General features: G+C 46.5%; 2 protein-coding genes across 2 annotated transcripts in view; both read left to right on the top strand.

The window, feature by feature from the left end:
* Positions 1–16440, top strand: part of LOC309517116 (mitogen-activated protein kinase 7-like) — a 179189-nt gene that overhangs the window by 15143 nt on the left and 147606 nt on the right. The gene's annotated exons all lie outside the window — the stretch shown is intronic.
* On the top strand, positions 2472–16423 carry LOC309517128 (zinc-binding protein A33-like). The gene is made up of 6 exons (XM_082196197.1): positions 2472–3484; positions 6272–6367; positions 8166–8402; positions 10842–10864; positions 11351–11475; positions 14602–16423. Exons 1-6 carry the CDS (start codon positions 3023–3025, stop codon positions 15150–15152), a joined length of 1494 nt encoding a protein of 497 aa, XP_082052323.1. The 5' UTR covers positions 2472–3022; the 3' UTR covers positions 15153–16423.

Raw genomic sequence — 16440 nt, 5'->3', positions numbered from 1 at the left:
TCCTTTGCTCCACTTCCTGTGGGGCTGAATGACTAATGTTTGTCTTTAGATGAATGGAACCTTTCAAAATCTGTAATGCCAGAGAGGATTAGCAATATACCCTCAGCCATAAAAGAGATGTGAAGCGTGCGGCATTCATAACAGAGTCCTCCCACTCTGGGGTGAGGCATGATGAGTCATTTGAAAATTTAAAGCCAGAGTATCTTTTTTTTTCTTGCCTAGAATTAGGGTTGACACCATTATCTCCACTGCTCTGTTCTTTCCAGATAATTAAAAAATGGGGGTTTTTTTTTACACTAATTCTGGATCTCTAGGGTATGGGGAGCATATAGCTAAACATTCAGTCAGGCCCAGAATTGCTGCGAAGTTGGTATCTAAAACTAGCATTCCAGACTTCAATCTCACAGACTCCAAAGATGACCATACTTTGTCCCGAAGCTTCTGTGACAAAGAGCTTGAACAAAGAGGAATGTTGTTCAAATATGCTTTTATTCCTTCTCCAAATATTTTTTATGGGTTTTTGTGTAAATACAAGAACAACATATACCCACAGTAACTTGTCCGGTGGTACATTAAGTTTAATATGCAGTAGACAAGCAAGGTGTTTATTTATGCATTATCAATTCAAGTATCCTCTCCGCAGAGATTCCTGTGTTGTCGGTGGAATAAAAGCATCTTCTGTCTCATTTATAAAGGAAAAGAATGGAAGCCAAGTCTTGCCAAAAGAGTCTATTCTTGAAGTGCCTTTAAATTACCCTTCTGTGGCAAGTAAGGCATCTTGATAGAGCCATATTCCAAATATTATTTACCCAGATTTCAATGGGGATTTCTGTAGGTTGTTTTTTTAATTAAAAAATTATTTATACTTTTCAAGTTTATACATTTCACTAATTTTATACACTTCATTAATTTTACAATCATTTTGACATTTCAAAACTTGATTTCCTTCCCCCTCTTTCTGTGGTTCCTTGAATTTATTTTTTTAATATCTTCTGCATATCCAAATTAACCTATTTTGCTCATTTATTCATCTTCTTTATATACTCTTATAAAACTGCAGGTTGTTTCCAGTATTGGGCTATTGTTAATCGGGCTGCTGATAATAATAAAAATACTAAATCTCTGATACAAATTCAAGTTGGGAAATTTACTTAGTACATTATAAGGGAATGTGTGCATCACCCCTGACCACTGGTCCTGCTAGCTAGGGATGGGAGGTTGTAGTCCAAAAACACCTGGAGACCCAACCTGCCCTGGTGCTAGAGGCAAAGACTGAATACCTTTCTGTTTTCTCTCCAACCCACCAGACTCCCTATTTCTTTCCCCACTGTCTCCTCTTCCTCATATGACCCTGCCTCTTCCCAGATGATGATGGTGATGATGATGATAATAATAATAATAACAATATAATACTTTATTATTTATACCCCGCCCACTCTCGGAAGCTCCCAACAGAATATTAAACAGAATAAAACATCAAACATTAAAAACTTCGCAATACAGAAGAATGAGAAAATCCCAATGAAAGAACAATGGCAAGATAAATTGATGAGGTATGCAGTTGGCTAAATTGACATACAAACTGTGGGATAAGGACCACTGTGACTTTAAGGAAGAATGGGAACTTTTAACAAATTATTTAAAGAGACAGCAAAATGAATTAGACTCCTTGGCAGGTTTTGAATAAACATACACAAATTTATTGGTTGATAACATGATAGATAGATAAGGCAAGGATAAGTATAATTTTATAACATGCAGAGAATAATATGTGCAGAGAAATCAGAGAGAGGAGCTGAGGGAAGTCCCTGGTGGGGGGGGGGAGGGATGGAAGGGGGGAGGGGGAAAATGTATGTGATTATATGGTTTGTTGTTATGTTGAAATTGCTTAATAAAAATATATTTTTAAAAAAACTTCCCAATACAGGACTGCCCTCAGGTGTCTTCTAAAAGTCAGACAGTTGTTTATTTCCTTGACATCTGACGGGAGGGCGTTCCACAGGGAGGGCCCCACTACCAAAAAGGCCCTCTGCCCTGTAGCTTTAGTTCTCGCAGGGAGGGAACCGGCAGAAGACCCTTGGCGCTGGATCTCAGTGTCTGGGCTGGATGATGGGGGTGGAGATGTTCCTTCAGGTAAACAGAGAGCCGAAAGCAGCATGTTCACTGCCCTGCTCTCAGAGGGTACCAACAAGTTTGAGGTTGTTCAACAAGAGAGCTCAGTTTATAGAGCATGAGACTCTTAATCTTAGGTTCATGGGTTCGAGCCCCACGCTGGGCAAAAAGATTCTGGCATTACAGGGGATTGGAATAGATGACCCTCGTGGTCCCTTCCAGCTCAATGATTCTAGTCTCCTCTCTCAGGACTTCCGGAGGCTTTCTCTCTCACCTGGAACCGGTTTGATGCCCTCCGGCCTCCAGATGTTTCCTGGGGCGGGGCGGGCGGGGAATCCCTCGCTTGTGATGCATCTGGATGTTGGCACCGAAGGGGCGGGCGCAAGGAAGGAGTGGCGGGGCGGCTCCTTGACCCAAAGGAGAGAGATTTTAAAGACGGGGGTCGAAGAAACGACAGAGGCGGCAAATCAGGACGTCGGACGGAGTGGAAGACCTCTAAACCGTTTTAAGAATCGCCCAGAAATCTGTACTGATTCACGTACCGTCTGTGAAAGAGAGAGGCGAGAGTAGACGACGGGGTGGAAGCGAGGAGGATCAGGGGAAATCCGACGAAGGAACCGAGGGGAACAGAAAAAAAGACGAGAGAGAAAGAGGAAGGAAGGAAGGAAGTAGAAAAAGGTAATTTCTAGCCTTTTTTTAAAGGAATAACAGTGCTGCGCATACAGTAAAGAGCAAATACAGTAGATAAAAAGGGGAGAACTGAAAAATAGAAAAGTCAGAAGAAAAGGAGGAGGAGGGTGGCGGCGGTGTCCTGCGCACAGGAGAAGAAAATAACTTTAAAACAGGAAAGCAAGGAGAGAGAAAGATAAATACATTTCCCAGGGCTGTGTAGGAAAGGCCTGAGATCCCCATGGCGGCCCCGACGGGAGTGGAGCACTTTGCCGAGGACCTGATCTGCTCCATCTGCCTGGAGCTCTTCCGGGACCCAGTGATGCTGGAATGCGGGCACAACTATTGCCAGCCTTGCATCGCCCGCTACTGGGCAGAGGTGCCCGGCGGAGGCGGCGGCGGCAGCAGCAGCAGCAGCGACGGGGAGGACGCGCCTCTGCCCACGTGTCCGGAGTGCCGCCGGGAGATCCCGGGGGGGAAATTCACGGCCAACCGCGTCCTGGGCCAGCTGGCGCGGAAGACCCTGGAGACTCTGTCCGCCCGGGCGAGCGACGAAGACGCCGAGCCCGACGGGCTGCTGGACGACGAGGTGCAGGGAGAGCTGCTCTTCTGCGCCGACGACGGCTGCCTGGTGAGGGCGCTGCAGCCAGATCACTGGGGGCACCAGTGCATCCCTTTGGACGGGGCTGTGGAGCGCTACAAGGTCGGTAGGCGGCGCTCAAGCATCCTATAGTGCTAGATCGTAGAATCCTAGAGTTGGGTTCCGAGGGTCATCTAGTCCAACCCCCTGCAATGAAGGAATCTCAGATAAAGCATCCAGGGCGGATCAGACTTCCCCCTTTCTAGTGCCCTCCAGCTGCCTTTGAATACTCAAATGTGGAAGAACTGTGGACTGGGTTCAGTTACTGAGCCTGAAAACAAATCCCTAGCTTCCAACCCCCCAGCCTAGGCTTTTATTTAACTGTGAGTCTTTGGGAGATCTTGGGGTTTAAAGGGGGGAAAATGGGCTGGATCTGACACTCCTCTGCTTTTAGGCAATGATGCCTATTACTTAACTGGCTTCCCAAAAATGGCAAGACAGCAGGGCTGAACTGGGTGGCTGTGGTGCTTCTGTTTATTCCACTGAGCGGGACGTGGGATTTCTGCTCCAAACTTCTACCCTGTTGCACAACCGCCTGTTGTTGCTGGCTGCAGTAAGCCCGTTGCGCCCCTAGGGGGTGCCATGCCACTTCGCAACTCGCACTTCTTAGGACCGTCCAGTTTTCGGCGTCAGTCAATGCAACCAGAATTCTGCTTCTTCGGACGTTATAGCTTAATTTTTGCAGCTCAACAAAGCACGTTCTCCAGATGTTACTTAGCTGGCCCCTGCTTGTAGAAATAAGTAGAGCATTTTACATCAAATCCCTTGTTTTCTCATAATGTTTGCAACTGGACGCGATCGTTACCTGGCACGTTCAGCATCGTAATGTAGTAAAGCCCTCTCCGGACTGCCCTATTTCAGAATGGAGGCGGAGGCTGCATGTCTAGATTCCTTACTGTGAAAAACAAATCAAACCCCAAGAAGCATATTATTATTAAATTTTGTATACCACCCTTTGTCCGTAGATTTCAGGGTGGTACACAACATAGATAGGAAAGAGCTGGCCTTTGGGTCTCTGAATATTAGCTTAATATGTGTGGGGAGTTTAAAGAAAGAAGAATAAGCTTCACGAAGCTTTTAAGCAATGAGTTCCTTACCTTTTGGTCTGATGTGTTGCAATCTCTGTGGGGCTGTTCCGCATGATTAATCTGAATGTGCAATTTATTCTATAGTACCTATGATACCTGTGGGTCTCAGAGTAGAAGAATGGCTCACACATCACCTGACCATTACTCATTTTTGAGAAAAAAGGATGCCGGTTGCTTGAGCCTTGAGCTCAGTTTCGCAACTCTAGGCAAACAGTCTTTCCTAGATGTGATTCAGAGTTGCACATGATCATCTCAAAGCCGCTTTAGCTGTATGTTTCCAAACATCTCCCCTAGCTGCGATGCCCTAGAGTCAGCTGCGGTTGACCCAGTGGATCCCTTTAGTTTCAGGTCTGCAGGGTCTCTCAGGTACCTTGCCACTCTTTGGACTGCTTCCCTGACTTTCTTCTTCTTCTTCTTCTTCTTCTTCTTCTCCTCCTCCTCCTCCTCCTCCTCCTCCTCCTCCTCCTTCTTTAAAGAAGTTTTTATTGTTAAAATGATTCAGCATTAATACACACATATTGTGAATATACAAACATACATTTCATACAATCCTTAAAAATGTTCAAACATACCTACACTCAATCCCACAGATAATTCCTTTTCCCATCACCATCCACCACTCCTCACCCCACCTTTGTGTTAGACTTCCAATCTACTCAATTGCAATTCCTTTCCACTTCTATTACTTTCTTTCACACACCTTTAACCTAATTTCATGCTTCTTTTTCTATTACACATTGTTATCCATCTTATTTGGTATTCCAGTATTTAAAACGGAACTTGTTTACGTATTCTAATAGGAGTTCTGATTTTTCAATATGGTTTTGCAAGTATCCTTTGAACACCTTCCAGTCTTTGTCTATCTTCTCTTTTGAGATCCTTCCAATTTCTCCCATTGTTTTGGATATATTGTAGTACTCCCTGACTTTCTTTGTTGGTGAGTTGGTTTGCATTAACTCTGAGCACTGGCACCTCTGGGATGTGCATTGCCTTCTTGCTCAAGCTGTTGCAAGCGTTGATCACTTGTAAAGCTATGAAAATCAGGCGAGACTTTGCTACGTGCTGGGCAGCTGTAACTCAGGTTGATGGCTTCGTTAAACATGCAGTTTAATAAATAAATACAGGCTTCACTCAAAAAATGGCAGCGTCTGGTGTAAAGGAACATGCCAGATTTGGAAAGGGATGTGGGAAAAGAAAGGATTGCAGGCAATTTATTTTGAAGAGGGTGTTGTTCATGTTGCTGGAACAACTTCTAATTTAATGTTGCCACACACATCTGGAATCTCCCAGACAAAGACTTTGTAAGCAGCATCCGGGTGGAAATTGCTGAATTGTCTGGGAAAATCCCAACGTATGGTAGCCCATGTCGGCAGTGTAGATTTTGGTGAATTGCATTAAAATTAAAGCTCAAAACATTGGCCAAAAACAAAACAAACAAACAAAAACCTCTTTCACTTTTTGAAATATTGCCAGGTAGAAAGTCATGCCCTATTAATAACAACAAACTGGGTGTGTTTATTTGAGAGGTGGAGCCCAGCATGAATTTTATGTCTCCTCTAATGGCAGGTAAAGTGGGTTAATGTTGCCTTTTGGTTTTCCAGAAACTTACCCCCCAATTCCAAGCAAGCAAAAAATAAAACAAAACCCCCTAACCAGGCTATTGATCGCTGTGGCTAGTTAGCAACCCTACATGAGCAGCAGTTGCCAATGTATTCACATTGTCCTTTTGTGTTCATTCTTTGCCATGTCTGTTTCCATGCAGGAGGTCCTAACAGCTGCTCAGGCGGTGCTGGAATCCAGAGCCCAGGCGGCGAAATCGCTGCAAGAGCAGAGTGCCCAGAAATTTCCAGAAATCTCTGTGAGTCCAAGCCTCTTTGATGCTTCCACCCTTGTTTCATGGAGCCAAGCTGCATGTTACTTTCAGCACACACAATTTTGCTTTTTAATGTGCATTTAATGCTTGGTTTGAAGTGTAAGAGAACAGTAGAATCTAGTAAGAAACATGTCCGAGAGGATGACATTAGATAAGACAGAACCTTAAAGTGCAATCGCATGTAATTTGGGTTATAAACATTGACGTGAGGTGAGCGGGAAGTCACTAGTTTTGTTGAATTGGAATATAATTGTTGAGTAACAATTTTCTATATGGAAAAAAAAGAATAAAATATTCTTCTGAAGGAGCATCTCCACCCCCATCATTCAGCCTGGACGCTGAGGTTCAGCTCCAAGGGCCTTCTGGCAGTTCCCTCACTGCGAGAAGCGAAGTTACAGGGAACCAGGCAGAGGGCCTTCTTGGTAGTGGCGCCCACCCTGCATAGCTGTCAAGTGTCCCTTATTTGAAGGGACAGTCCCTTATTCCAGCGCCATGTCCTGCTGCTGTCCCTTATTGATGGATGTCCCTTAAATGATGTCCCTTAAATTTCAAAGGAAGCAGCTACTCTCCTTCCCTCCCTCCCTCCCTCCCTGCCGCCCAGGGAGGAGGGAGGCTCCAACTGTGTTGCTTGGCTGTGTTGCTCACCCAATAAAAAGTCTAAGGATGCCTGGGGGGTGGAGCTTGTATGCCTTGTGTGTGGCTAGTTAATGCAAGCTGAGGGGTTTTTTGAATGCTGGATGCCATTTTGTTGCATGTGCTGCTGCAAACTTTGCAGTGCAAAGCCAGGCCGGGGAGCCATCTTAAGTTGAGGCTGCATAGGCCTTGTGGCGCATGTGATTCAGATTCTATTCAGTTGAACCTCTGGTTACAAAGTTGGTTGGACAGTTTTCTCGAAGCTACCAGCATGAGTTTGACCAGACTGCAGGAGGACAGGAAGACTGGAGTGCCTGGAACAGGTGAGGCTGCAGGTCCCTTATTTTCAAGACTGCTGGTCCCTTATTTTCAAATCTGTAAGTTGACAGCTGTGCCACCCTGTGGAACGTCCTCCCATCAGATGTCAAGGAAATAAACGACTATCTGACTTTTAGAAGACACCTGAAGGCAGCCCTGTATTGGGAAGTTTTTAATAACTGATGTTTTATTGTGTTTTTGAAATTCTGTTGGGAGCCCCCCAGAGTGGCTGGGGAGGCCTGGCCAGATGAGTGGGAATAATAATAATAATAATAATAATAATAATAATAATAAATAACAATAATTTATTTATACCCCGCCCATCTGGCTGAGTTTCCCCAGCCACCCTAGGCGGCTTCCAATCGAGTGTTAAAAACAATACAGCATTAAACATTAAAAACTTCCCATGCCTTCAGATGTCTTTTAGAAGTAAGTTGCTTATTGCCTTGACATCTATTGGGAGGGCGTTCCACAGGGCGGGTGCCACTACTGAGAAGGCCCTCTTTATGGTTCCCTGTAACCTCACTTCTTGCAATGAGGGAGCTGCCAGAAGGCCCTCGGCACTGGATCTCAGTATAAGTAATAAATAATAATAATAAATAATAATAATAATAATAATAATAATAATAATAATTAAAAAATGCATGTAATGTTGCTGCTACGTCTAAATGAAGGAAAAAACAGCCAGTTCAGTCGGGGAGGGTAACACTGGGCTGCTGGCTTCCTCCCACAAACAGTCCCTTTTCTCTAAGCACACTGGGGCTGCCAGAACAGAGCCGGTGTCCATCGCTCACACGTCCTCCTTTCCCCACTATTGCTGTTCCTTCTCAAGGCCCAGCGCCTCCGCCTGGAGCAGCACCTCTCGGCCCAGTTCACCGAGCTCCACCAGTGGCTCCAGGAGAAGGAGGCAGCGATGAGGAGGGAGATCCGGCGTGAGGAAGAGCTCCTCCTCAGCGAGCTGGAAAGGAACCAGCGCAATGGGCAGGAGCAAGTCCGCACGGCTGAGGAGCAAGTGGCCAAGATCCAGGCACGGCTGGAGGAGCAGCTGGACCCCGAAGTCTTCCTGAAGGTCAGTGTGTCTCTGAACAAATCTACAGGGGGGGCATCATTTCTGGATTGCAGGCAGCTTTAGTCTCCCAGAAGGGATGCGGGTGGCGCTGTGGGTTAAACCACAGAGCCTAGGACATGCCAATCAGAAGGTCGGCGGTTCGAATTCCTGCGACGGGGTGAGCTCCCGTTGCTCAGTTCCTGCTCCTGCCAACCTAGCAGTTCAAAAGCACGTCAAAGTGCAAGTAGATAAATAGGTACCACTCCGGCGGGAAGGTGAACGACGTTTCCGTGCGCTGCTCTGGTTCGCCAGAAGCGGCTTAGTCATGCTGGCCACATGACCCGGAAGCTGTACGCCGGCTCCCTTGGCCAATAAAGCGAGATGAGCGGCGCAACCCCAGAGTCGGCCACGACTGGACCTAATGGTCAGGGGTCCCTTTACCTTTTTATAGTCTCCCAGAGGTACTTGAGATCCTGCACAAATCATGTAAATGAAATATGCTTGTGTCTCTTTGCTTTTTATGATCGAGCAGAAGGTATGACAAATCTGTACCTGTGTAGAAAGGGGACGTAGGGGGACTGTCACCTGCAAAGGATGCGTATTAAGAGGTGGAAAGTGGAGCCCATGAAATCTGCCCATCAGGCGCGCCGAGTTCCACCCAGCATTGTGGGTGCTTGGCACGTGTGTGTGATGTCACACGCACGCGTGATGTCATATGTTGGCGCCGAAGCAGAAGGGCCCGATGGAGCCCCCTGTCACGGCGGAAGGGCCCGACTGAATGCCCCCCCCATCTTCTTGGTAGTTGTGCCCGCCCTGTGGAATGCCCTCCCATCAGATGTCAAGGGATTAAACAACTATTTGACTTTTAGAAGACATCCGAAGGCAGCCCTGCTTAGGGAAGCTTTTAATGTTTGAAGTTTTATTGCCTTGTTGTTGTTATTATTGTTAATATTCTATTGGGAGCTGCCCAGAGTGGCGGGGAAACCAGCCAGATGGGCAGGGAAATTAAATTAAATTAAAATAAAATGAAAATATAAAAAAATAATTATTAGTTGCCCAGCCAGGCACCCAAATTTGTGCGTGCCTTGGCACCCATGATCGCCCAGAAATGGTGACTATGCTGCCAGTGATGCGAAGTTTGGAAGAACTGCAAACCCTTTTAGAGAGGGTGGGATTAATTATTAAATTTATACACCGCCCTTCACCTTGGGGCGTTTCACAAGATAGAAATTCAGAATAAAAGCACAAATTAAAAACTTAAAACAAAACAACCCCCCCCCCCCACATTTTAAAGGCTGTAGAATATTAATCAGCTGAAGGCCTTTGTGAAGAGGAACATTTTTGCCTGGTGCCTAAAGATGCATAATGAAGGCACCAGATGAACCTACCTGAGTTAAAGTTCCATAACAAGCTGTAAACCGCCAGAGCACTGGGTTGCTGAAAAGAAAGAGAGGTTCAGCTGATGTAATTTTTAAAAGATTTGAATGTAGGGGAAGGAACCCCCATGGAAGAAACCAGCTCCGCCACTGAAGCCAGCAAGACGGTTTCCTTTGCTGAGGAAGCCCTAGGCTACAGAAAGTCACCATGACTGCCTCAATTTATATAATCCGGATGCAGCACACAAATCCTGTCATCATTTTGGATGAGGTCATGAGAAGCCTCGTGTGACAGGCAATTGCATTGCTAGCTTCCGTTAGACCAAGGGTGGATCACCTTTTTCTGATCAAGGACTGCATTTCCTTCTCGTGGGCGTGGCCAGGGGGCAAAAGTGGGCGGAGCAACAAATATGAATCTTTGCCTTTGTACAGCTGGTTTCACACCCAAAAAAAGCTTGCAGAACTACTTTTGGCCCCTTGCCCCTGAGGCCTGAGGTTCCCCACCCTTCTTTAGACCTTGGCTGAGATATTGCAGCCAGTTTTGCGATGGCTTGGGGTCCAAGATGGCCTCTCTCCATATGGGCTGGCCCATTTTCTGTGACCGTCATGGGGGGTCCAGCCCATGGTCCTGTCGAGAGGTATGGCCCGTGGGATGGTGTCATGAGGCAGGGCCTGCTTGGTGGTGGCTGTCCCACTCATGGAACTCCCAGCCCGGGGGAAAGTTGGCTGTGCTCATCGTTAACAACTGTTAAGCGTCACTTGAAGATGCATTTAGTCATTCATTCGAACCTTTGGTACATAGACGCAGTGAGGAGTCCATTAGCTTAAGTATTACCGTATTTACGGTGCCACTTTTGAGTTTTGATATAGGTTTTAGCTACTATTTTAGCTATGGGTGTTATCGCGATTGTCATTTGTGATGGCTGCGTGAGACTCGGGGCTTCTGTGGGAGGAAGGTAGGAAACCCATAAGGGTGATGAAAAATAATTTAAGATGTCCTGTTTCAAGCAGCTTCTGTGATATCCACAAAACTATATTCTAAATGGTCAGAACATCTCTAAGATTTCCCTTTTCTTTTTTGCAGGACATCAAAGCCTTCACAGAAAAGTGAGTAGACCGTATGACTGAACCTCCTGCTTCTGTTCTCAACCCTCTCAGCAAACATGCATTTACTTGACTTCATCTGGGGATGCAACTGTGCCAGCAATATTGTTAGAGGGTGGGCTAGGGTCTTTTGTGGCTCCTGGATCTTCTGCCTCTCCCCATCACTTCTAAAAACGATTTTTAAAAAACCTCTGCTTCTCGCTTTCTCTGTCTGCTGTTTGTTTTCTACTCATGATCTGTGACCCACAACTAGAGCTCATTTCCTGCTAGATCAGGAATATAACACCAGTGCCTTTTGCATTGATTAATCCACACTAGCGACTACTCCCGTGTTTGAATAATGTAGTATGACTCTTATTTAGGAGCTAAATGAGCATTAGTGCAAAGAGCAGCACTTTCAGATATGGCCACTAGGTGGAGATAAAGAGCAGCTTGTGACACTCATGATCATGGATTCTACTTTATACGATCTTTTCCCTGTTCTTGCAGATATTGTCCTAGTGATGACAAAGGATCCACACTGCCTGTGGTCGCCCGTGAGTTCAGCCTGGGCCAGTTTAAGGGCCCTATTCAGTACATGGTGTGGAAGGAGATGCTGCCAGCTCTGAGACCTTGTAAGTATTGGAGCGATGAGGCTTTATTGCCACAACAGCTTGGCATAAACTGTTTCTGTGATGCTGTGGCAAAATCTGCCACTTGAGGCCAGAGCTGCTCTGCTTTAATAATAATAATAATAATAATAATAATAATAATTTATTTATACCCCACCTATCTGGCTGGGTTTCCCCAGCCACTCTGGGCATCTCCCAACCAAATACAGTGGTGCCCCGCAAGACGAATGCCTCGCAAGACGGAAAACTCGCTAGACGAAAGAGTTTTCCGTTTTGGAGGTGCTTCGCAAAACGAATCTCCTATGGGCTTGCTTCGCAAGACGAAAATGTCTTGCGAGTTCCTGCGGGTTTCCCCCCCTCTTCCCCTTTTTCTAAGCCGCTAAGCCGCTTATCAGCTGATCCGATAAGCCGCTAAAAGCCGCTAATAGCGCTAATAGCGCTAATCCGCTAATCCGTCAATGGGCTTGCTTCGCAAGACGAAAAAACCGCTAGACGAAGAGAATCACAGAACGGATTCTTTTCGTCTTGCGAGGCACCACTGTATTAAAAACACAATACAGCACTAAACATTAAAAACTCCCCTAAACAGGGCAGCCTTCAGGTGTCTTTTAGAAGTAAGTTGCTTATTGCCTTGACATCTATTGGGAGGGTGTTCCACTGGGCGCCACTACCGAGAAGGCCCTCTGCCTGGTTCCCTGTAACCTCCTCCTTGCAGTGAGGGAACTGCCAGAAGGCCCTCGGCGCTGGACCTCAGTGTCTTAGTTCAAATGTTGTTTCATGCAGAGGAGCCAGTGTGGCATAGTAACTAGAGCAGCCCCTCCCCAAGCTGTTGCCCCTAGACTTTTTTGACTACAAGTCCCATCAACCCCAGGTAGAATGGTCAAAGGTCAGGGATGATGGGAGATGTAGATCAACACTGTCCGGAGAGCACCAGCTGGGGAAGGTTGGGTTTGGTATTGGGTTGGGACCAGGGATGCCCAGCTTCAAATTTATATTTGGCCCCGAAATATACTACGCAGACTTCAGCCAGGCTCTGTTTCTGAGCATAACCTACCTCACAAGGTTGTGAGGACAAACAACAACAACAATTTATTATTTATACCCCGCCCATCTGGCTGGGTTTCCCCAGCCACTCTTGGAGGCTCCCAAGAAAAGATTAAAATACAACAATTCACCAAATATTAAAAACTTCCCTAAACAGGGCTACCTTCAGGTGTCTTCTAAAAGTCAGATAGTTGTTTATTTCTTTAACATCTGATGGGAGGGCATTCCACAGGGCGGGTGCCACCACCGAGAAGGCCCTCTGCCTGGTTCCCTGTAACTTCGGTTCTCTCAGTGAGGGAACCACCAGAAGGCACTCAGTGCAGGACCTCTGTGTCCGGGCTGAATGATGGGGTTGGAGATGCTCCTTCAGGTATACTGGGCCGAGGCCGTTTAGGGCTTTAAAGATCAGCACCAACACTCTGAATTGTGCTTGGAAAATGTAGGTCTTTCAAGACCGGTGTTATGTGGTCTTGGCGGCCACTCTCAGTCACCAGTCTGGCTGCCACGTTCTGGATTAGTTGTAGTTTCTGGGTCACCTTCAAAGGTAGCCCCACGTAGAGTGCATTGCAGTAGTCTAAGCAGGAGATAACTAGAGCATGCACCACTCTGGCGAGACAGTCTGTGGGTAGGTAGGGTGTCAGCCTGTATTCTAGACAGAGCTGGTAGACAGCTGCCCCGGACACAGAATCAACCTGTGCCTCCGTGGACAGCTGTGAGTCCAAAATGACTTCCAGGCTGCACACCTGGTCCTTCAGTGGGCTTCAGTTACCCCGTTCAGGACCAGGGAGTCCTCCACACCCACCCACCCCCTGTCCCCCAGGAACAGTACTTCTGTCTTGTCAGGATTCAACCTCAATCTGTTAGCCGCCATCTATCCAAAAGTGTGTGTGTGTGTGTAATCTTGCATCTCTTTTGACCAATGCCCCATCTGAAGCAAACTGGGAAAGCTGAGCTGGTAGAGCATGAGACCCTTAATTTCAGGATCGTGGGTTTGAGCCCCAAAAGATTCCTATCTTGCAGGGGGCTGGACTAGATGATCCTTGGGGTCCCTTCCAATTTTACAGTTTTATGATTCTATGAAGTGCCATGCCTGCCCTTGTACCGAGAAAGATCTCCAGTTAACACAACTGGGTTGCAACTCGTGAAACCTGAGTTCTTTGTGTGGTTTAGGGTGGACATTAGAGAAGAGCAAGGCTTTATCTGAGGAGATAAAGAAATAAAGAACTACATAACTGAAGGCAGCCCTTTAAACCTTTTTAAAAAGTTTGACATTTTAAAATGTTTTTATATGTGTCAGAAGCCACCCGGAGTGTCTGGGGCAACTCAGCCTGATGGGCAGGGTATTATTATTATTATTATTATTATTATTATTATTATTATTATTATTGCCTTTAACCCAGGCTTCCTCAGCCTCGGCCCTCCAGATGTTTTTGGCCTACAACTCCCATGATCCCTAGATAGCGGGTCCAGTGGTCAGGGAATTGTAGTCTCAAAACATCTGGAGGGCCGAGGTTGAGGAAGCCTGCTTTAACCACTATGTGGCAGGCAGAAATTTAACAGGTTATGCCTTATAAAGACTGGGACTATAATTACAGGAAAAGTTTCTCCTGTTGACATTGTGGCTAGATCTACACATATTAAAAAACACGCTGTGAAAACGCTCTGCGAGAAACCACTGTAAGGCTCACAATTGAGAATATCACTGAGTTGCGATTTTAGCTCTACAGTCCCATCCGGTGTCACAGTGTTATAACACATTTATAACGCTGCATTTTGACTGATGTAGCTGAGTCCTCTGTCTGTCTTGTTGTGTGTGGCCCCTGATTTATCACTGGGCCTTCTACCCTACTTGCCAAAGACAATACGAATTTGTATGTGAAGCAAAGGATACGCAGATACATGTCCTCTTTGTGTGAGAAGGGTGGCGTGCCTGATGCACATGCGGTGTGTTGGGCCCAGAAACTCCTTTTGGCACCTCTGAGGTAAAAAATGGACAGTCTGTTTAGTGTAGATCTCTCCTGCATCCAACATTTCTGAATGTAATGTAAGGTGTCGGTAACCATTACGTCGGTCGTATCCCAACAGCTCCCTGTCAAATCACCTTGGATCCTGCCACCAACCACCCCAACCTTGTGCTCTCCAAGGACCTCGATAGCGTTCGTCTGGAAGACAACCCTGAGGACGAGGTCCCTGACGGGCCTGAGAGGTTCAGCAAGTGTGTGTGTGTGCTGGGCTCTCAGGGATTTACCTCAGGACGCCATTACTGGGAAGTAGAGGTGAGGAATAAAACCAGCTGGGACATTGGCGTGGCCAAGGAGTCCGTCAACAGGAAGGAAGCCAAAGTGAAAGTCAAGCCCAGCAATGGATTCTGGGCCATCTGGCTGAGGAACGGTAGTGAATACAAGGCCCTTGAGTCTCCCCCCAAGCTGCTGTCCCTCAAGGACAAGCCCCAGAAAGTCGGGGTCTACCTTGACTATGAAGCGGGGCAGGTCTCCTTCTACGATGCTGACACCATGCTCCACATCTACACCTTTTCGGACATCTTCTCCGAGTGCCTCTACCCCATGTTCAGCCCTGGAGTCAACAAGGACGGGCTCAACGGCGAAGCCCTCCACCTCCTGTCCCCGCGGGCATAGCAAGGGCCGTACCTGGAAGTCCCATCAAGCCCTGCCAGGACCCTGTTTGATTTGTAAACGGTCTTAATTTATGTTGGGTTGCTGGATTAGAGTGGTGCCTGGCTATGAAACCACTGGCGCCCCATGCAAAGTTGCTCTGAGCTTCCCAAGGAAAGAATGAGCACAATTCAAAGTGTTGGTGCTGACCTTTAAAGCCCTAAACGGCCTTGGTCCAGTATACCTGAAGGAGCGTCTCCACCCCTATCATCCAGCCTGGACACTGAGGCCCAGCTCCGAGGGCCTTCTGGCGGTTCCCTAACTCAAGAAGCAAAGTTACAGGGAACCAAGCAGAGGGCCTTCTCGGTAGTGGTGCCTGCCCAGTGGAATGCCCTCCCATCAGTTGTCAAGGAAATAAGGACTTTTAGAAGACATCTGAAGGCAGTCCTGTTTAGGGAAGTTTTTAATGTTTGATGTTTTATTGCTCTATTATTATTATTATTATTATTATTATTATTATTATTATTATTATTATTATTATTCTGAGTGGCTGGGGAAACCCAGCCAGATGGGTGGGGTATAAATAATAAATTATTATTATTATAAAGGTATAATAGGAACTTGTATTGTTCTGTGGTGTATCAGAACCTGGGGCACTGCCTTGAAGGAAATATTGGCACAGATAAGGATAGTGATATAGGACGAGGGAGGGAGGGAGGGAGGGAGGGCAGAAAAGAGACCTGAAAGTAAATGATGAAGTTCTGGACAAGGTAAAACGACAGCTGACCTACGCACATGTTTTAGAAGCCACACATCTGCAATTTTTGAGTGAAGAAGTTGAGCAGCCAGAAGCTAAACGTTTCAGTTCTGAAATGGGAACCACGGACTGTCAGATTTAGAGACACCGACTGATCCTCCTACTTTAGCAAAGAGGGGGAAACTTCTACATCAGGCTTCCTCAGCCTTGGCCCTCCAGATGTTTTTGGCCTACAACTCCCGTGATCCCTAGCTAGCAGGACCAGTGGTCAGGGATGATGGGAATTGTAGTCCCAAAACATCTGGAGGGCCGAGGTTGAGGAAGCCTGTTCTAAATGTACATGCAAGACACATTAAAGCCACATGACCTCAGCCTGGAGAGGGCAGCACCAACATCCCGTAGCTTCAGCAAACGATGCCTTTCTGAACATCTCCAAAACTGCCACCTTGACAACAGCATCATTTCATTTTTTGTTTTAGCAGCAGAGGAAGGCAGAAGTTGAAACGTTTTGCCATTGGAATAAAATGTTTCCTGTTAATCGCAGTGAGCCCTGTG

The sequence above is a fragment of the Podarcis vaucheri genome (genome assembly GCF_965113315.1).
Source record: "Podarcis vaucheri genome assembly, chromosome: 13".
NCBI classification, from domain to species: Eukaryota; Metazoa; Chordata; class Lepidosauria; order Squamata; family Lacertidae; genus Podarcis; species Podarcis vaucheri.
Note: the sequence above shows the minus strand (reverse complement) of the source record. Positions and strands in the feature narration are given on the sequence as shown.